Below are 21,798 nucleotides of genomic sequence, written 5' to 3' on the forward strand. Positions count from 1 at the left end.
AGGCTCCGAGAGTGGGGAAGAGCTAGTGCACGCCCAAGCACCGGGCACCAAGCGGGAGTGTGTAGGTTGGACGCGGTCGCCAATGATGGGCTCTGCTCTTTCGTAAGTAGCAGCGTGGGCTCCGTTGGAGCTGCGGGCGTGTAATTCGGGACGCGTCTTTGCGATAGACTGGATGGAACAAGGAACGTCGTCTCGACAATCTCACCCACGCTTCGCAGGCGTAGGCTGGTCTACGCGCTCTAGTCGGTGCATTTCCATCTGACAATGTTATCTGCCAGCGGTAAAAACTCTGCGGTGGTACTTCTTACATGTCCTATTTTTTTTTCCTCGTTTTCTCGATTTATATATACTTATTCAAAATGAACAGAGTTGCTTCACTCAAAGGGCCCTAATCTGTGACGGCCAAATTAGCTACAGGCGCCCGAGTTTTGTTAGCTTTGTGAATTCAATGTCTGGAGTGAAATAAAGATTGGCGCACTAATTGCGCAGCTTTCTTTTTTTCTCTATAGTTTCTTACTTTAATGCGACGTTGCGTGAGCCGGCGCCGATCCGTCCCGATTCGGCCAGCCGACGGACTCCCCACCGTCACCGCGGCGCCACCGCGGCGCCACCGCGCCATCAGCGCGGCCATCACGCAAACTATACGTGGTTTCCAGACTTCGTCCCTAAGGCAAAGGTGAACGGCGGGGCAAAGAACAAAGCACCCATCGGAGCAGATGGTGCCAGGATAAAGTGCGCGCATTTTGCACACACACACATACCTCTTCCTCCTTCCCCACATGGCTCGGGCAGTGGCGCGGCGACACTGTGCCGAGGTACGTCCGCGAGGAGGCAATTTCGGGTAACAATTAGCCCAGGCGGCTGCGAACCTGCGCGCTGCCCTTAAACGCCCATCCCATTAGGGGTCGGCCCCGTCGAAAGGCCGTCAATTAGAGGAGAGGATATACACGGCGGCCCGATAACGGGACCCGTCTGGTTCGTGCGGCGCCGCCGAGAAGTGCGCGGCTGCTGGCCCCTGCTCGGCGCCGGAACAGCCCCGTGTGTGTGGCGTCACCGCTGCAGAAGGCGGAGAGACACGTACCACGACCGTCGCCGTCTTTTCCATCACCGCTAGCGGGCGCCTTGTTTTTGAGCGCGCCGAGGAGGCCTTGCCGCAGCCCGGCTTGACGCTTTCTTGTGTGTTGATTTAGTTTCCAGGAGGTGTATGCATTACACGTCTGTTCGCGAGGAAAGTGTAACTTGACGTTGCTTCGCCTTGATTAGTGCTTGGGTACGGGTGCGTCATTAATTCGCGAGAGCAGTCCGCCTAACTAATTACTGCTCTGAGAGGTAGACACATCATGTCTGTGCACTTTCCGCGTGGTCTCAGCGCATTCGTCAAGGAGACGGCTCGCCCCTGTGGCAGGCGCCGGAACGGCGCCTTCGTCGGCTCATGGGTATGCCCGGTGACGAAACTCAAAGATGACAAGAAGAAATTACGCAGGATTCGCGCCGAGGACCCCATGTGCAGGACATTGTGGTGTGCAGGTTTAAAGTGGGCGCTATAGGCATGTAGGCAGGGTTCAGAGTGGTCTCGACGGTAGAATTTTTTTTTATTGTTTTTTGCGTTGCGCACTCGCGGAATAAAATTTGAGGGTCTGTAAAGGGAGTATGACGCCAAACTGGTCCAGAAGCTGCAGAGGAGTCATACGCTGAGGTTTTTTACGATTGACTGGAGCTCTAATATCAAGCGTGCATCGCAACGTGAGGTTTTCGCTGCTTATTGGAGGCACGTTTGCACCACTACCACAAACGGTGCCCCCAACGAACCTCCGTTGTGGTGATAGTGACAGGTGCTAATCCGCAGCTGTGTCTTCTTTCAGTGCTGTAGTTACGGGCAGGCTTTAGTGCCAGCTCTGGAACTGTCGGAAAGAAAGTGACTTTGTCGCTATGCTAGCTCCGGAAACTAATGTGGGCTCGCACAGCGTTCTCTCAGATTTCCCTCTGAGGTTGGAATTGCTCATTAACTGTATGCGCTCTGGCGTGGACAACCTGCTTGTCAGCCGAAATTCACTTTTCCTCCTAGCAGTGCGGGAGCATTAGAAAGGTAAGTGGAAGCGGAAATGGCGACAGCCGTCAGACAGTAGCCAGCGACAGGTGGCCTACCTGCCGCGGTTGGTAGGTGGCAACCTGCACAACGAAGCTACGAACGAACTTAGTATACTACATCGGATATTACGAACCTTAGTGTGACACCTCGGATACACAATGACCTTCCATGTGTTAACCTCGGATATATCGAATCGTTAGTGTACTACGTCGTATATAACGAACTTTTGTGCGTTACCGCGGATATAGTATAACGAGGATATATATAACGAACTTTGGTTGCTGGGCCTCGGATGTAACGAACTTAGTGTGTTGACCTTGGATATAACGGACCTAAATGTACCAGGTCGGATATAACGAACTGTATTGTGTGTCGTCCTCGGGTATAACGAACGTTTGTCTGCTGACGCATTCAAACGATCCACCGACAATCGCCTAAGAGGCTATTTTTTGAGACCTGACTTCATCAGAGCTTTGGATACGAACCCCGGCGCATTAGGCTCACGCTGCGGAACGGTGCAAGTGTAGGTCGCCTTAGCGACGAAGGAGCGAACGAGCCGAGATCCGGGACGCTGAGCAGCCTCGTCTCCGGTAATCCACTTGCGACGGAACCGCCTCTTCTCCAGGAACGAACCTGGCGAACTGTGTACTTATCCCTTGCTGTCCTTTTTCTCTTAGTGTACTAGCGTGTTTCTTTCTTTTTTTTTCTGTTTCTTTTTGAGCGCATCCACCTCCTTCCTCTACCCTGTTCCCGCCTACTCGCCGCTGCTGCTCCTGCCTGTCCGTGCGTGCTTCTGTGTGCATTTCGCTTCGTCGACGTCCGGCGCTGCTGCTTACGCCCGCTCGCATCGCCGCGAGGAAGCAGCAGCTCGGGGCGGATGTGCGGAGCGGGCTGCTTCTCTTCGTCCGTATCGAGCGGTGGGATGCTGCTCCGCGTAACCCCGGGCTCATCCGCAAGGGTAGCCGAAGGAGCACCAGCTCGCGAAAACGAAAGAAAAAATATATACACAAGCTAAAGAGGGAGGAAGCAAGTGGTGGCGAAGGAACTGTGGGGGCTAAAGACGACGACCGGTTCTCGAACGAGAAAAAAGACAAGTGAAGGAGAGACAGTCTCGGGGCTTGCAGTTGGGGAAGAGGAGACCCGACCTCTCTGAATCCGTGGCCTCGAACCCCGGGTTCCTGTGCCAGGCGCGATTACATAAGCCATGCGTGCGCGCGCGTGCCTGCTTACGCAAACAACTGGGGGGAAGCAGGTCCTTTTGTTGCACGCACGGGTGGGCCGTTATTCTGTTCCTCTCCGTTGCCTCCTCGCGTGTAAGGAGGCGTCCCGTGCGTGTATACTCGCAATATGTGAGGCGCGCAGGTCACGACGTATGCACGCTGGCATGGCAACGAAGATGATATAGGGACGCGTGCGGACACACTTGGAAGCCATCCCGCTCGGATTGTCCTGAGGGCAGCACTATCTCTTCGGGAGCAGGCGTTTTCGACTGGAGGAGTTCTAGAGAATGCGGTCTCGCAATACGCGCTGGGGTACAAGCGCTCCCGCCGGCTTAACACCCCCCCCCCCCCTTTTCTGCCTCCTTCTTCGAAGCGGACGAGTGGGAAAAGTCTAGAAGACGAAATCCTGCTTTCAACGTGGCGCTAAAAAGTTACGTGGGTGAAAGAGAAAGAGGAAATGTACGGCCAGTTTGACCCGGGTGTTCCCGAAATATATGCGGAGGGAGTCGCATTGTCGTCACACAATGCGGGGTGACAGCCGAGTCTACCGAGAACCCGATGCCTTCTTTCCATATAAACTACTTGCGCGACAAGCTGCTGAGAAGGACGCATCCGCATAGCAGTTGTCGGGCGTACAGGGGGAGGCAAGCAACTTCTCGTGTAACGGGAGTGCGGGGCACGTTTGGTTCGTGGATCTGCATACGGCATTCTCCGGTAGTCGGTACCGAAGGGAAAAAAAAAAGAAACTAAAGGCTTGAACATGGCGACTTAGATGCTCATCCATAAGAATGGAGATTAGGGCCCTGAAGAAAGCTTGCCACGGTGTCGAGGGCGGGATTGAAGCCTCCGAGCGAGTCTAGCCCGGGGCGAAATAGGAGCGACGTTCCGAACACTCTACACCCACGTGGCAGCCATGCACGTTTTTTTTTTCTCACTTTCTTTGCTTCTTCGTCACGCCCATATAGCGAAGAGTGGCGGCGGGGACTCTTCTCGTGTTTGCCCTTAAGCTTATTTGTTCCTTTTCTTCGTGTCGTTTGTTTCCTCCCCCTTTTTTTCCAGAGCCCCCGTCGCCACGTTTTCCACCGGTCGTGATGTATCCGTTTCCCCAGGTTTTCGTTTTGTTTTGCATCTGCCGCCTCGTGTTTTCAATCGGCGCTCGTAGGCCTGCTTTTCCCGCCGGTGAATGGATAACGCTCGCTGCTTACGCACGTTTCTTCCATTGTGTACAGCGCGGGTGGAAAGCGGCGCTGAAGGCGGAGAGCGTGTCGTACGGATTGGGTGCACATGCGCTCCCGAGAGAGGCGCGCGCGGTCGGGGTGGGCTTCGCCGCACGGCAGCCCGATGGCTTCGCTGCGAGTATATATATGTTTCGCGCGTGCCTGGGGGCAATGCTGCTTTCTGAACCCCCCCCCCCCCCCCCCCCCCCCCCCCTTCCTTTATGCGTCCCATGCGTGCGCTGCGAGTCGCGCCGTTGTCGCACCGCTGCCTGGCTCGCTGTTGGGTTAAAAGCTGCGGGGGCGAGCGCCGTCGTGGAAAGCGCGCCGCGAATATACGATCCGTGTGTAGAAACATGGCCGCGTGGGATGTGGAAGGCGAAGCCCATTCCGTCGCTGAAATCAAAGGATTTGAATAGATTAAGGTGAGGCCTGAGCCGACCAATGTTGTTTGGCGTTTCAGAGAATCGAGTTGGCGGCAGGCGAGTGGCGTTTGTAGGAAAGGGGGCGTAGCGCTACCGAAACTGTGTCGCGTTGACAGGTCGCTCGCGGCAAGCTTGAAACAAGTGCTTCGGTACGGGGAGTAAGAGGCGGCCGTGAGCGACCTCCGGGGGTGCTCTTCTTTTATTTCCGTGCAGATTCTGCTTTCCGTCCGTTAGGCTCTGCTTTTTCGTTTCTGATGAAATCGTAAACGTTGAGCTTCTTTACGTGTGCCATACTTTGCACTCATGCTAGAAAAATTGTTGGCGTACGTGAGATGCCGTGCTTATGCGCGGGCCGTTGTCCCTGCTTGTTTTTAGATGCCAAGGATGGCGCGGAATGAAATAAAGCATTGCTGGAAAGTGCTCGGCATGGAGGAAGGAAAGGAATTTAGGTGAGGCCGTTATGCAAATTTTTTTGTAGCCGGTCGTGAGAGCTCCTTCATTGGTGTAGGTGGCCTCTGTCTTAGCGCGTTTGCGCATGCGCAGCAGACAGTGAAGCAGACGATGCCGCTGTGCTCAACGTTACTACTGACTGCACCACCAGCCAATGACTTCCGGTAGTACTTGCAAAAACACGTCACTTCCGGCACCCTTTTATTCATGCGTCTGAGACAGCGAGGGCCTCTTCTAAGCTCTCCTTCTTCCATGATGCTCGGTCATAGTTGAAAGGCTCATCATTTTTGTACACTTAGTCTGGAATCGAACGTGCTGTTTGGGACCCGGTGGTGCCCCTGCGTGAGGTTTATGGGGGATTAGCGTGTAGCAGAATATATGCTTCTAGATCTCTTTAAAAGCTTTAAATGGCCTGCACTCTGTACTGCTGTCCGGTACTGCGCACGAAATGCCTCGACCAACCACCATCACCGTCATCAAGCGGGGTGACCACCAGTGCCGTGCGCGCACCGATGGTGCGCCTTCCTCGGTTAAGGCTTTGATTTCAGTGATACACGACATGCGGTTTCGGATCGGCATGGTGCGGCTGCTACAGGCTCTCTGGAACTGCGGTGCATAAAGAATTAATAAATATGAATATCCATGTGCCCTTTCTGCTCTTAATGCTTTTCACAGAGCGCGAGCAAGCACGAGAGGAGAAAAACATCACGCTGAATAAGTTTCCCCTGGGGAGCCGTGGCTTACAGCGAACGTTAAGACTGCTGTGCTCTGTAGTGGTTTCGCGTGCCGTGTATGTGCAGCTGTAATGATGGCGTTGCAAACATTAGCGTCCGGTGATCGCTTCTTTTCCTTCCTTGAAGAAAAAAAAAGTGCTGAAAAGAAAGAAAATGAAGAGTACCTAGCGAAGGGATAACTACGTGTGGAATGGAAACGAGAAATTAAGTGGTTACGATTAATGCCGGTTGTGCGTTCGCGCACATCAATTAAGCGCCGCCGCGTGCTCGGTTTGTGTTTCACTTCCGCGTGCGATTACAGATGACTTCTCGGCACCGTTGACTGCACCCAGGTGGGCCGTTGCCGGGGACCGTATAGCACGCCGTGTCGTTCCTGTTTTTATGGCAGGCTCAGTTATGCGCTCAAATCCAAAGGCGTAACTTTCTTTCGCGAAGAGCCATTTTCAAATCCGTTGTTACCAGCAGTTTCGTCCTGAAATGGTAATTGTGGTCAAGACTGAGCTGGCTGTTTCGCAAAAGCAGGATATAGGGCAATGCTATGGGCTTGTGTCTCTCCGTTGAAGGATCGGTTGAATTCTGCTCCCCGCAAGTAGGCGTATTTATTTTCTATCTTTGAACTTGTGATTCGCACGGATAAGCGACGTAGTTTAAGCCGCGCTTATGAGACACACGAGGAGATTCGACGTCATGGTGACGTCATTAAATTGGACCGCCCGCCGACATTGTCTCAGAGTTTTTCCTGTCCAAAATGAAACGATATGGGCGTTTTGAAAATGCTTCAGGTTGTGAGGAAATTCAGTAAGTATTAAGATGCGTGCCTTACTGTGTAGCCATTAACCTTTCTTTCTTCCACATTTTAAGTTGCATAATATTTGCTCGTAGCCAAACGGACTTACTGGCCGCAGATCGTCGCCCTTTGTTAGCCACATTCACTGCTTTTGCCTCATATTGTTCGCGCGCGTTCACTCCTTGGAGCCACCGGCGAAAGCGACAATCGCAGACAGCTTGCGCGCGAAGGAGCTCCTCTGGTGCCTTGAGCGGGCAGCTTTATTTTATTTTTATTTTATTCGGAACACTGCTAACCCCATCTTGAAGTTCGCTGTAAGGTGGCTAGGTACCACAACGACAAGATAGCAAGAAAGAAAAAGAAAGAAATACAAAAGCGAGACCATTTAGACAGACAGTCCTGCAGAAAAGAATTCGTACCGAAAAATATACAAATTTGCAAGCCCAGCAATATGAAAGCTGCAATACACAATTTAATCAAAGTTTACAAGCAAACAGTGTACAAATACTTACGTCGAGAGTGCAGGTTAAAACGGGTCAGTTTCGCCATCGGAAGTGCAATATGAAATGATTCACGCCAGAATCAAACATAGGAACTTGGCAATATTGTTTTGTTGAATTATACCGTTATCTGACTTCTATCAGTCCGCCTCTCTGCGTGAAAAGAAAGAGTATTTGAACGCATTGTTTCCGACATGTCATGAAAGGGGGAGCAAAATGAGAGTGTAATGACTTCTTGTAGATAGCCGGACGAAAAGGTGATGCACTGCGAGCTGTGGAAATTTCATTGGCCTTTGATTACTTTGAACGCGAAGCTTAAACTACAAGTTCTAACTCTGTAAGAAATTCTCCTTAGTCCTACTTTAAGAATTAGCCCCGAAACAGATGATATTCCTTATTTATTAAAAATAAACCTAACGGCCTCACTCGGCATCCTTTCCACTTTAGGGAGGTACCTGCGAGTAGGTCCCAGATGACATTAGCGTAATCAAGCGCGGAGAAGAATAAAAGATCTAAACTCTAGTAGATTCGTGCTACTTGAAGAATCCCGAAGCGCTCCGTTGAGGTACTGTAACTTTTCCATCGCATTGTTTTCTAGTTTACGCAGAGATCGCCTGAGCTTACGCCTCCATGGTCCCAATATTGTTCCTCCGGTGTTGCCTGCAGAGTGAAGGAACGAGCCTACTGAATTTCGTGCAGAGCTTTCGCAGCATCTGGAACGAGACAGACACGTCACGGCGAGCCAGGACGACTACCTCAGTAATGCTTGCGCTCCTTTCCAGAGACTGCGCGTCGTAATGAAAGAAATCAGAGAAAAATGCAACTTTTTTTTTTTTTAGTTTCTTGTTCATGCTGGTTGCGAAGTAATGTATTGGAACACCTTTATCTCGCTACTTCAATCCGCTCACAAAAGAAAATTTCTTTTTTTGCGCTTTATACAGTCACGGGTGCGGTAAAAGGGTGCGCTGGTTGAACCGCCATGTTTCTCGTAATGGAGAGTAATGGTCTTTTTGTTTTAATAGGTTGCTTCCTGGCCGTAATTCGTTGGCAGCGCTGCGCAACAGCGAGGAGGCTTTCGCGAATGAGTGTGGCGGCGGTAAGCCGCGCCGTGAATAATGAACCAGAAACGAGGAGGATGGAAAAAGATGGGGGAGGCCAGGCTTAAGGAGCTTCGATTGCGTTACTTAGGATGAAAGCTGGGGTGGTTTGAAAGAAAGATGAGCGGTTCCGTGCTGTGGTCGTGCGGCTGTTTTTCGGGCGAGCGTTGTCTTGCGCTCTTCCAAGAAGCCGACGCGTACTGCGCACTCTGACGGATGTGCCCTGATTGTGCTGTCAAGCTAACATTCCGCTGCGCTTCTTTATTTACGTAATCACCACGCCCGTATTTACCTACAGGCTCCGCGGTAACCTTTATCGGAACTGTGCTATCGATACGTACTTATTTAATAATTATGACGTTCTTTCTTTTTGTGCGTTTTTTTTTTTCTACAATACCGAAGACGCGCGTTTATAGGACGTGAATAACATTTTCGTGGAGTGCCGCACATTAGTTTATCATTATTCGTTTAGGGGTTATTTTAGTTTTAACATATCTCTCGTAAGCCTTACGCCCATTCCAAGAACTGTGGATCTTCACGGTGTTCTACACTATAGACAGAAAGGAGTAAGAGCAATCTGTCCTCCAGCGCACGCTCTTTTATAAAGCGGGCGTGCGCTAGAGTACAGCTTACTTTCTTTTTGCTTCCATATAGGCGTATTCGTGTTGCGTAGCTGCAGGGAATAAAATTGGCTGTGGTTTAGCTCTGGTTAAACCTGGAGGATTGCGAAAGCAACGAGGAGAGAGAGAGGGGCGATGGAGAGCGCGCGGCAGCGGCGGCGGCCCCGGCACGCTAGCTACGCGCCACTGCTGTGCATGCGCAACTGGCAAGCGCGGCGGCGGCACCTCTGAGTCACCCGTGCAGCGACGGCGGCGGCGCGCCAGCTGTGCGCCGTGTGACGTCACTGCTACTCGCGCATGCGCAGTATGGCCTTTCGTCAGCTCCGCGAAATGGCTCGACGACTCGCGTAGTGCTGCTTTCGAAATAAAAAACTTCACCTCTCAACCGTCAAGCTGCAGAGCGCGAAGGGGGGAGGAATATAAGGATTGGCGTGAAGCGTGCACAGTCGGCTTTCCATTCGAGAGACTGTTGTTCCCATTCGGAAAAAAAAAAAAAGTGCGATGCGTATAGTCCGCGATTTCTTGTACTGTTCTGTAGTCGGTCGCTCTGCGTAAAAGTACTGGTATACTCTCTCAAATTGCAAAGGCGCGTGCCTTTTTTTTTTGTTTTGTTTTGACAGTGAAGCTCGTGGCCGGCGCTATTATTTTTCGCCTGGAATAAATTTCCTTCGCTTCTTACTCCCACTTGGTCCTGTCGTTTCGGTTCTCTCGGCGTGATATATTGCAACGTCGGGAAGTTATGGCTGGTTACTGTATATAGTGGTCGGCCAAATCTGACTTGAAGCTGGTTTTTATGTATGTGCGTGCATTGCAAAACGCGTATACCAGAATGCGGAGCGGCGTCTATTCCGGGGCGATCGCAGTTGGAGCTCGCTGCTCTGACCGTGTCGGAAGCAGCGTGCCCTTTCGTGTTCCGCTGTGAAAAATCGAGCCGCCTGATCGGTTAAAGGGAAGAAAATCGCGGGGCTCGCGTGTGGCGCAGGTGCAAGTGGCTGCCATATTTCTCCGCGCGCCTTTGTTTTTCCAGCTTGGAAATGGATCTGGGCTTCTCTGGTACGAAAAAGAGAACATCAAAGGGGGTCTTAGCCGAGAGGTTGCCTTAACTCAGGGTAACAATAGCATGAAGAAAGAAGTGACGTAAGGAGAAAGAAAGTTATAAAGGGTATTGATGCTTTATGCTGACCCCTGTACGTGCGTGGATGAGAGAGAGAAAGAGAGAAAAGAAAGAAGCAACAGTGGAGGCGCATGAGCCGTGAAGCAAGGCACAATGAGTTCAGAGAGCGCGCTTTGATAAATAGCGACGCGTTCGAGCATGACGCAAGTTCAGCTGTTTTCAGGCTGGATTTTCTCTTCGTTTTATTCTTTAGTGTCGTTCTTTCGCATAGACGTGCCCCGACGGCGTAGTGTTTTGCTCTGAAACGGTAAGCTGGGTTGGTAGATGCCGGGGAGAAATTGCGAAGCGTAGAACCGTAAACGAATCTTGGCCGAACGGCTCTGGCAAGGAATTAAATAGTTCGCTGGGGGAGGGGGGAGGGGGGGGGGGGGTGGCTTGTGCGCTTGTAGGGTTAGCTTCGTTGTTTGCTGACGCTTATGTTGGCTGGGATTCGTTGTTGTCTGGTTTCAGCATTTTGAGCCCATGGGAGCTTGGAAGTCCGCGTATATTCGGCTCTTACCGTAACAGTCGCTCGTAAACCAGAGGAGAGGATGTTTAGGTGCGTTGGCAACATCTCTGTAATGTGTTTTTTTTTCTTTTGTTTTTGTTTTCCTCTCCTCGAATGTAGTGTGCTTCCAAAACTACGCGCTTGTTAATGCTAGCAACTGTACCTACGAACTTATGTCGGTATGAATGGGACGCAAATGTCCGCTCACTGTCGGAACGTGCGCCGCGCATCTTTACGACAGCCCCATTCTTCTCTTCCCCGAATCGCGTCCATTACTTCAGTTGAAGCAACACATTCCTCAGGAGGCATCGTGTGCGTGCGCGCGCGTCGCCCCCCAAAAACTAGCTTAAAAAAAGAAAAGAAAATGGAAAGGCGAATCTACGTTTGCGGGTCTCGAAGGGGCCATCAGCCTTCTGCACGACGTGCTCTGGCCTCCTGACGCTCTCACTGTTTTGAAGGAGCCGCGCTCTGGGGACGCGTCAAAGCATCACATTCGTTGTGACAAAAAAAAAAATGCGTCGTACGAAGATGCGTCTCGCTCCAAACCGTGCGAAGAAGGCCACCCTGAAATGGCCCGAGGACATGTCCTTCTGGTCTACTCCCTGCGTCCTCCCTTTCACTTTCTCACCTACTCACTCACTCTCTTCCTTTTTTTGTGGGGCGCCATGGGACGCTCTTATGTCTGCCATCCTTCATTGGCGTCAGCTCGCGGAGAGACGCGATTTTTAGGGCTTCCGCTGTGTCGCTTCGGCGCGTTCGAGGAGGCCAGCATCACCGTCCGACCATGAGTGGGCGGTGTTTGCCTTGTGCGACTCTTCCCCGGAACGGTGGTCACGGAATTTGCTGTCGTTTGCGGAGGTTTTGCCCTTCGGAAGCTTTATGGGTCGTAAACCGGAAACTGCTCGCCAAAGTGCTTCGCGGTGTCGCACTTGCCGCTGTTGTCATTTGCTCCGGATTTCCCGTCTCCCCTTTGCAGCGAGATGAAACACAGGAGCCGTTGGTCAAAAAAGCGAAAAGTCCACTTCGACGGAACTGAGGTTTTCCGGAATGTCTTGCGCACGCTTTAGCTTTATACCGGATTGTGGCGGTGCCTTACTTGATAAGTTTTCCGGAATATTGTTTCTGAACATTACACGATCGCAAGCATTCTGATTTTTTTTTTTTTCGGGGGGAAGGGGAGGGGGGACTTTGCGAATTTTTCACGCTTGGATAATTTGGAAAAGTTGGGGTGCAGACGTGCTGATTATTGTTGTTTTTAATCCAAGGTCTTATAGTTTGTGGTTTCAGGGAAGTTTCAAACATATTATTCCTCATCTTTCTAGCTTATCCAAACGGTCTGGGTGCGGTAGCTCTTTATAAATGTATCCTACCTCTTCGTACGCTGAGGTGTATCCGTTTTGAATTCTTCTGAATGTGTAACTCTATCAGCTCTACCCATGTCGTCTTTAGTCGTCCCCGCGCCGTCTGCTCTTCACTGTCCATCTCTAACGCACTTAATTCTTCCGACAGTCGCTCTTCCTCGTCATCACCGGACCAAACCAGTGGAATATTAACTCCTGTAGCGTCGTTCCCATGTTTGCGCCTTTGACTGTGCTTCTTATATGGCCATTCTGCGATAAGTTTCGAGCGTGTTTTATACGAAATATGAACAGAAGTTTGTACGATACGGTAGCGGTAGCCGCATCATTGGCTGCAATACAAACGATACCAGCGGCTTTGGATCGCGGCATTCGTCTGTCGCTTCCCTAATCAATAAAAAAGAAAAAAACTTTTCAATTCACTCGCCGTAGGCAGCGTGAACTCTGCGTCAGAGCGAAGGTGGCTTTTTCGAAAGACACAGAGCCTACGACTCGGGACATCAACCGGGGAAGAACCACCTCGGAGCGGTCAGCTGAGGGGATGTGCATGCCCGGGCGGAGACAGTGGAAGAGCGATAGCGAGGGGACTGTGAAAACGTCGAGGAAAAGGAATGACAGTTGTATCCAACGTGCTACGAAACTAGGAAAGAAAACGTTACCGGTGGTGACAAAGGCATAGAGAGGCGGACAGAGATAAGGCGCTCGCGCGCGCGCCGAGGTACGGGACCACCAGGCGGATGAGCGATCGGGCGCCGCGCTGCTCGCTCGCTGCTCCCGTACACACGCGATCCGCCGGCCGTGCGAGGCGAAGAGAAGAAAACGGAGGAGAAAGAGAGCATCGGGCTCGATCCATTTGTCACTGCTGATTCGGCTCTTCGCGCAGCGGCAACAACGGGGAGCGCGCGGTACCGGCAATAACAATGGTGGCGGAGCGACGAAGACGAACGAAATGTGCGTGTAGCGGACACGGATGAACAAAAAAAAAAGAGAGAGGAAGAGACAAAAGGGGGAAAAGAAGAAGCAGAGATGGAGGGAGCGCGTGCCGCTCTGCCATTCCGGCACAATGGACGAGCCATGCTGAGGCCGCTTTTTGGGCAGGGAGCGCGAACGCGACGCATCACTCGGCGTGTCGGAGACCCAGCTGCGCTCTGACAGAAATGGTATCGGCTCAGAGGGAGCCGCCGAACAGCGCCCGCATGAACGCTTTGCTATCCGACCGGGCCAACAATAGGGGAGACCTGGGGAGGGAGTTTAGTCCTGGTGGGAGAAAGTAAGGCCCTTTTATTACGCTGATTAATTTGCCCCGTCGTGCGCGCGTTTGATACCGCGGGTGCTACTGACGTGCTGTACTGCGAGCATCGAGTGAGCGGCTTATTCGACCTGTCAGCGGGCTCCGCGTAGACGACGGTCGATATTTTAGAGGACTGCCATTTGCCTGTGTTTGGATGTGCATGAGCAGACGACACTACGCGTAAAAAGGATTTTTTTATATATATATAGCTTGTGTGAAGGAGCTGCGATCCAGTCCTTTGTGTGTAGCCTCTTCGAATTAAGTTTCGCAGTGCATGTTCGTTGTACCCGCTTTGTGACTACAACTACATGAGCGTTCCAGAGCGTTTGCTAACAGAAACCGGGGCTCATGACACCTGTTGGCGCGACTTTTCTTCAATCCTTACGATATTCAGAGTTACTTCGCCGAGTCACGATGTATGTGTCTCCCGGATATTCCGGTTCAGTCGTTCTCTTCACCTTTGAGTTTCGCCATTAGGGCAGGGTTGCAGTATAAGCGCGGATACGAACAACCGCTGAGAACACGAGCGCTTAAATCGGGATCATTGGGAGTTGGAGCATCTCTCTGTCGCTTTGTTAAAGCGAAAGCGAATCAAAGTAAAGTACCGATGCTTGCTCGCGCTCGGGGCGCGTTGTTAGAGCCTACAAGCACAGCTTTCGCAGGAGGCGGTTTAGGCGGTGATGAGCGTCTCTGCTTCGAAAGAGCGCGTCGAGACTGTTTTACGTTATAAGCTCGAAGCACTGTCAATAAATCGCCTCTGTCTTCCTGCCGCCTCACTGTCCCGTCCTCCGCCGCTTTGGGCGATCTCGTGGACGTCCGCCCGGACGAGCCTGTCACGAGGCGCCCGTGGGAGCCAGGGCCCGACGGGAGCTTCATGGCGGTCTGCATGAGTGTCGCGCACTTCCGTATCAATAAAGGCAAGACGGGGAAAGCAGGGAGGGTGACACATCCAGAGCGTATGGGCCTCTGGACCGCGTGTATGTGTCAAGCGACCGCAGAGGCGGACAGGCAGGAAAGGAGGAGGTTGAGAAGGGGGGAGTCTGGATTGACGGACGGAGGCTGCGGCGGGAACCGCGTGCAATCAGGGTGAGTAATGCAGGCAGCCATCCTCCTCCTCCCACAGCGGCGGCGACGACGACCGACGCTGGGATGATGGAAGATTCCGAGCGGCGCTATGGCTCGCCGTGCCTTTTTGCTCGGCCATCGCACAGGGAGCGCGACATCGGCGATGTCTCTCCGAGTGTGCGCCTGACGGGCCTGCATCCTTTCTGCATGCTTGCCTGCTCGTCTGTCTGTAGGAAAAAGTATGGCACGTCCCTGACGCTCCCGCCGTGGTCCAGGAGCTTTTGTTCTTTCTTCTCATCGACGCGATGTTGCAGAAAAAAAGGCGTGAGTTAAAGTTCTTCGCGGCTGGCGGAGGGGGGTCTCCGTTGAAAGCGTGGTGCGTCGCTTTCTGCCGCGTGTCGTTAATTAAAGTGGTATCGCGTTTGTTTGTGTGCTGTCCGTGCCTGTCGAGCCGCGCCACGCGCTGTCCCGTGGCTTTCCGGGCGGTCCGTCGAACGCCCCCCGTTTGACGGCCGTCGACGCGGCAGCGAAGACCATTGCGACGCGTTCGCGCGGAAATTGTTTTGGCAGAGCCGCTTTGTGTATCGTGTTATTATACGCGTTGCGTAAAGCCGGCTCGGCGGGCTGCATTCATGCGCGAGAATGCGCTTTCGCCCGTTCATTATTTCTTTTTTTGTCGCGGGTGCCGCACCGAAGCGTTCATGAATTTAGCTCTCGATTGGCATAGCTAGGCTGGAAGGCAGTGGAAAGGACTTTTATTTCCAGCGAATATTAGTCCTGGCAGTATTGGTTGTCCACGTTTATGATACAGTGATTTTTTTTTTTTCGTTTTTTCATGGTATCCTTTATTCCGTTTGTTGACGTCTCATAAACCACAGACCGAGGAGGATTTTTTGTGTGTGTGTGTCGCTGCCCGCCAAGGTTGACAAGGTTTACAATAAGGCTGTTGAATATTTGCTCACTTACTAACATTACCTCATGGGCACTGTGTTCGGTTGCTCCTTGAATACAACTCTCGAGGCCAGGGGATACAGTGGATATAAAACGAGCTCGTATTTTTTCTGCATCTTCTTCAGAACAGCTAAAAATACCGTGTAAAATTAAATGCAGCAAGAGCAAAGAAAGAAAAACATGACAATTCTTTCGGTCTTTTTTTTAATTGCTAGAGTTTTCTCTATGCATTCAAATTTGTAATGCCGATTTTTTTTTAGTTTTAGTTTTGTATGGGTAACTAGTGTTTGACTTTCTCAGTCGTAATATTTCTTCTTTGTGTTTTTCATCTAAAGCGTCTCCGTAACCTTAGAACTCCAATTGTTCTCTGCGTGTCCAGCCATGGCCTGACGCGTGGTAGCCGGCCGATCTAACTGGCATGTGTTCGCCCATGCCCACCTAGGTGACCTGCAAAAATTTTGCTCGCAATATTTGTTTGTGATGCAGCAGCTTCACGCGCGCCTGACCTTGGCATGCGCATACCCGTGGCGCTTTCTCATCGGTTCATTTGTGGTTGCGCAGTTGGTGCTGGTGCCGGACTACTGCGACCCTGCCGACCTGAAGGAGCAGTTTCGCAAGGAGATGGGTGCCCGGCGCAGGGCGGCTGCGCTGGCCACCGCGGCGGCCGGCGTCGCTGGGACGCTGGACGACGACTTCTACTCGACGCCCTACGAGACGCAGAGTCGGCCCTCGGCGGCCGCAAAGGGTGAGCGTGCGTTTGCTTATTTCGATGATAACAGCTCCGTAGGTCTCAGATACTTGCCCTCTCATCAAATAGGCGTTTAAACAGATATATTCTCTAAGCGAAGTTTTCCAAGAACGTGTAAGAAAATAAACGGGAGTCTATTGTAAATAACTCTAAAAGAGCATGCACACCGGCAGCTGCCTGCTTAGGCCGCCTCTAAAAAGCTTTACATAAAAGGCCTTTATGGAAGCGAACAAACACGACCAGCCATTCATATCTGCAGGACTCTTGGCCAGATAGAATATGGATCGACGTTGAATCAGCTGTTGCGCGCAGTCTTTTCGCGTTCGCTGAAAAATATCTTCTTTTTTTTTCACTTTAGTTAACCAACCGCCCTGCAGGGATCGAGTGCGACTGACACAGATGGGGTTCGCGTTGGACTGTCGTAACCAGATCTGTGTATGCATGACTTTTTTTTTCTTTTGTCTATTCACATAATTCGTCGTCGCTACTCAGTCTCTCTGTGCTCACGTAACTATCCAGCAGATTGTGCGCTATTTAATCACTGCCGCATATGACCACAGCAACTTCAACTGCAGTGGTACTCTAGCCTAAATGTGCCCTTTTCGGACACCGGGGTGTGGGCATGTCGTATTACGCGGTTTCTTAACGTGGTTCACGATCCCGAGCGCCGAGAGATATTTTCACCCGCTGACGAAATCCTGCGCAGATCATCGTTGCGAAACACATTTGAGCAGATTTCTTACGCCGATTACGTGACCTCTCGATGGCCGTTTCTATGCAGGCGAAACATAAGGACTACCTGGTTACTCTGATATGCCCCTATTTTATGGGCACTTTAAATGTACAACTAGAATGGAAACTAAAAGTTCCTTTCCAAAAAATAACAGTTTCCCTTTGCTTCCTGCGAATGACGTGCTCGAGAATACAGGATAAACAATTAAAAAAATAAATGAAGCTGCCGCTAACTTTTGCATTCATATTTCTTAGGCTGCTATTTTTTATTTAACTAGTGCGACGTTTGCAACGTTCAGTCACTCTGGGTTGTTGAAAGTAACTAGTTTCTTCTTATACTGGCTTGGCTTCTGCTTCTCGAGCGAACTTTGACCGTAACTAGTAGGCGCGAACAGTGCAGTGCGCTAATGACGAAAGGGCGCATTAATAGTTTTGTTCAAAGTAGTTCTTTCCTATTCCCTTTCTTTGCTTCGTGTGTCACTGCGCTCGAGATTCACAAGCCTCACCAATTCACCACCATTCACCGCTCGTTTTTCTTGTTTTTGCTCGGAGTACAATTTTTTTCGTGTATTTTTTTTTCTTTGCCTGGCTGTACAACTAGAAACAAGAGCGGCCGGTGATTCGCAGAGCCTTGGGCAGATATCCTCGTTCTCGTCCCGCTAGCTGTCACACGTGATCAACAACAAATAGAAATGCAAGAGAATCAGTGGCACTCACTTGTTGCAAAAAGAAGTAAAAAAAAAAACAGGGACGTTGAGTGGGTGAGCTCGAGCTTTTTATATCGTTTGTTGGTTTGCGGGAAAGATGCTGCCGAAAAAAGTCGATTTTTCTTTCTGAGTTTCCGCCAGTTTTCCTGCAAGTACCGGCTCGACTGCGTTTTCATCTTGTTAAGCTAACAGGGACGCATGAGCGCGGTGAGCGTACTCCTAGTCTGCGCCGACTGCGCCACGGGAAACGTTTGATTGACGGGCCAGCCGTCTGGGCTGCGTTGCTATCCGGCACCACGGGAGGCGACTACGATTCGTTTACTTCTCTTGAGGCAGCGTCTCGACAGCGTGAGTTTCTTTGGGCTTCCTCTTTTCCTGCTCTTCCTAGGCCGTATACGAGATATGAAGAAGGACGCGCAAAGGCAGGTGCTTGCTTTCGACCCGGCGCTTGGCTCGATCGACTGAATGAGGTTTCCATAATGCACTGATGGACATGCATAACGACAGGAATGGATCCACTTTGCCACTTTCGTCTCCTTTTGTTATTATTTACATGGCGGAAGCTTGAGCCACCTTTTCGCTCTCCTGTTGTAGCATATCATTGCGGCACCTTTCATGTTCAGGTAAAGTAATTGGCTTCGTATTTGCCGGTAATGCGTTCCAATATTGCAACTTCGTAATGCTTTCCGGCTGTTGAGGGAGTTGTTACACGTCATTACTGAGAAAGAAGATTTATTCGTTTCTTTTAACGCGTTAATGGCCCCGTGTGGCAAGAAAGCCAGCGTAATCGTCAGCGTCGGCGTCGTTGGTCGTGAGCAATGAGCCCACAAAAAATCCCCAGAGGAGCAACCTAAGATGCAGGCGGGCCACTTAGGTCACGTGACCTTGTGACTTCGTCACAGCCTGCCCACCGGATTGTGCACAAACTTCTCACCGTGGCAGGTGGCGATAGTTAAATTAATGATTGGTCGTGAGAGATTGCCCGGCAAGAGCAACCTATGTCTCACAAGCCCCACCGGCGGCAGCACCTGCCATCGCAGGGCAGGTGCGCATCGCTTATCCGCTGCACCACTGAGCCAGGAGCGGTATGAGGACTCCCAGGGATCTATGAACGTAGAGAATGACCAATTCCGCATATATGAGCATTAACCCATCAACGCCATCGTGTCACGCCCTTAAGGTGGAGTTGTGTTCTCTCCATTTTTTTTTTCTGGAAGGGGGGGGGAGGGGGGAGGGGGAGGCATGCATAATTCAGTAGTCTACGAAAGCAAGTTTAAGGCACGCTTAGCTTTATATCATTTGTTATCGGGGGCTGTAATTGTTTCCAATTCCATGCTCTTAATGACGCATATAAATGGCGGTTTCTAGTACTCGCACGTTGCCATTAGTTTCCGGAATAGTGCGGAGCTTTTCTGCTATTCGCATCGCGACGCCGTACAGAAAGCTTAACAGTACAGTTAGTTGGGCGTCCTCTGCGCTGTTTACCGCGGTGAAAAAGTTTCCAGCAAGGAATAGTAGGGGCATGGTCTAATAAATATTCGTTCTGCTGCAGTAGTATAATATAAAAACTAAACAAAAATGAAGCATTTTCGCGTGAAAGATCGCCCTCTGATTAAGATGAATGTCTGAGCCTGCAAGCTCGCGGCATTCCTCTCTAAACTGCCACAGAAAGCAGTGTTCTTTTGCTGGTGGATTTTGTATATTTCTTCCTTCCCCGCCCATTTAAAGCTATCTTCCATATTCTCGAAGTAGACTAATAAAATTTCAACGACAACAAAAATAGCCTAACAACTTAGCGTAATAAGGTACCGAGAAAAAGAAATGACTACGGCTTCTACGCTTTCTTACGTTTTGGACTGTTTTTCTCAAATTTCCTTCAATGTTGGCAAGCTGCGAAGCGATGCAGCTTTCTTATGGCAGCTGATTGCTCTCGTCTTACAGTTTTCCTATGGCTGTTTTCCTTACTGCTGCAGTGGCTTGGCATACTCCAACCGTAATATTAAACTTTTGACGCAAGATGATGAATGAGGCCTCTAGAGGCAGATAAGCCCAGAAAGTTAATCCAAGTAACAGGAGCGTAATGGAAAATATTCTGTTTAGCATCACCAACAAGGAGGCGGATCGCTTTAGGCTGCGTAATATTCCCCTTATTTGAATATTACCTCTGCTTTTGCATATTGTGTAGAACCACTCGCAGTACCTCCTTATTTTCGAAAGCATCTTCCCAAAGCAGCTTTTCCTGTTTTTGTTATTGTTTTCTTTTTCTAGCGCTGTTTTGGCGCTTTCCCTAAAACATCGCAATTATTTCATGAACTTTGTTTTCTTTTTTTTCCGTGATGAAAGGCATTAGGGTGGTTCGCTCTTTCCGATTCCGGCTTCAGAAACGCTGTGTAGTATCTGCTTGCGTATTCTATCGTGCAATTTTGTGACATTTTCGTTGCAACTGCATTTTGATAAAAACCTGATCTGGCAGTAGCAGTGTTGTCACGGACGTCTTCACGGAGCGCAGAGTTTACCAAAAGCACTCTGTTTTTTTCGTGAACAGCAGTGGCCGGCAAAGCTGCTTTCACTGTATTGGCCTTCAAAAAAGCGTTTGTAGAAAGAAAGCCTTATCGGGGTGAACAATCCAGAAAAAAAAAAAAAGTGGATTCTGTTCCCTTAGACATGTCTCGGAACGTTGAGGTGACACCGTTGTCACGTTGAAGCTTTTTTTTTATTGTGCCAGTTATTGTTTAAGGCCAATAAAAAACTAGTTTACGTAAACGGTAGCTTGATGCAAACATTTCACTACGCTTTTTTCAAGACGATCTGCGACTTCTGTATTGACACCTCATTCCTGAAGCCATTAATTAAAAAGTTTGCTAATTTGTCTTTACTAAATAATAAAGTTTGGAGAACGAAAAGAATACTAGAGAATAGGCCAGGTGGCTCTCAACAGATCTCAGTTGGTTCCACGGGGCTAGGACACTCTGTGCTGAGTTTGAACAAGGGCTGCCATCAAGAAATTTTGGGGTCACGTTAGAGCACGTCGAACAATTTAGCGCTTGCGCGCCATTTGGCCTCCTCTTCTTCCCAAGATTCTGTTTTTTTCCTCCTCGCCCTTTTCCACTCTGTTGTTCTGCTCAGTGGCCGGCTCCCTTCTCCGCTTAAGCAAAATGTCTTTTCTTTCTTTAAATGATGGTGCTGCTCAATCTCAAGCTTCCTGTTTTTGAAGTGAATATAAAAAGCTGCTTCCTTTATAGGTCTTTTATTTTAAGTTTAATTGTGAGTTTCAAGCTGTTCAGCGCTGACAGCTCATTGATGTAGTGCATCGTCCACTGAGCTAAAACCAGCGTGCGCGTCCCGTCCAGCGAGACCGCGTGTGTATAGACACATGTTCTCTGACAAGCGTGCTTTCCCTCCAAATGAGTCTTAATGCTAGAAAGCCAGCTCTACAGGATGGCTGATTTTGTGAGAGTGCCGGTCGTTTCTCGCATACTAACGTTTTCGACTTCCTCATTTCGGCTCAATAAATACACTGGGCATGACTCCAATTCCGCTCAGCGTTCAAAGCATGCATTTCACGCCCGGGGGTCTTCGTTGGATCTTCTCACTGTCGGCAGTGTTTCTCGGCATCGGCACCGCGACCTGGTCTCTGCTGGGGTCCTCGTTGTAGCGAGTTTATTTCTTTATTTTTTTTTTCGTTTTGCGCAGCACGGCCATTTAGAAGCACGCGCAAGCCCTTTCGTACTGCTCCGCGTTTACTCTGCCGCTTGTCGTCGCTTTCGGCACGACACAGCTGCCGGTGAAGCGAGCTGCGTCATCGTTCTCTCCAAAGCGCACCCGGTCGCTCTACAGGGGATCCCAGCCGCCCTCGCTTAGGCAGTGCCATTAAGCTCGAGGCAGAAGACGTGCGTTTAAAGAGCGACCCGAAGCAAGAATCAAGAGGCGAAGGGAGAGGAGTAGAGAGAGAGAGTGTGTGTGTATGTAGGGGGAGAGGAGGAGGGAGGAGAGGAGGGGAGTGGAGAGTGGAGGAACGCGTCGCCCCAGGCTGGCACGCGCGCGTCTTGTGCTCTCCGGTGGGCGTCGACGTTACTCCGAACTGCCCCGAGCCTGCTCGAGCGGTCGTCGCTTCCCGCTGTGTGCACCGCGAGCTGCGTGGCTCTTCAC

At 50.6% G+C, this 21,798-nt stretch overlaps 1 protein-coding gene across 2 annotated transcripts in view; it reads left to right on the forward strand.

Annotated features, from left to right (window-relative positions):
- Nucleotides 1–21,798, forward strand: part of LOC149341132 (uncharacterized) — a 187,866-nt gene that overhangs the window by 63,230 nt on the left and 102,838 nt on the right. For both annotated transcript variants that reach the window (XM_089543010.1, XM_089543011.1), the window contains one exon: nt 16,024–16,207. In XM_089543010.1, the coding sequence (XP_089399136.1) occupies nt 16,024–16,207 (184 nt within the window). The remainder of the gene's footprint in view (nt 1–16,023; nt 16,208–21,798) is intronic.

Source organism: Amblyomma mixtum, chromosome 5, assembly GCF_055824585.1.
Source record: "Amblyomma mixtum isolate Tamu chromosome 5, ASM5582458v1, whole genome shotgun sequence".
NCBI classification, from domain to species: Eukaryota; Metazoa; Arthropoda; class Arachnida; order Ixodida; family Ixodidae; genus Amblyomma; species Amblyomma mixtum.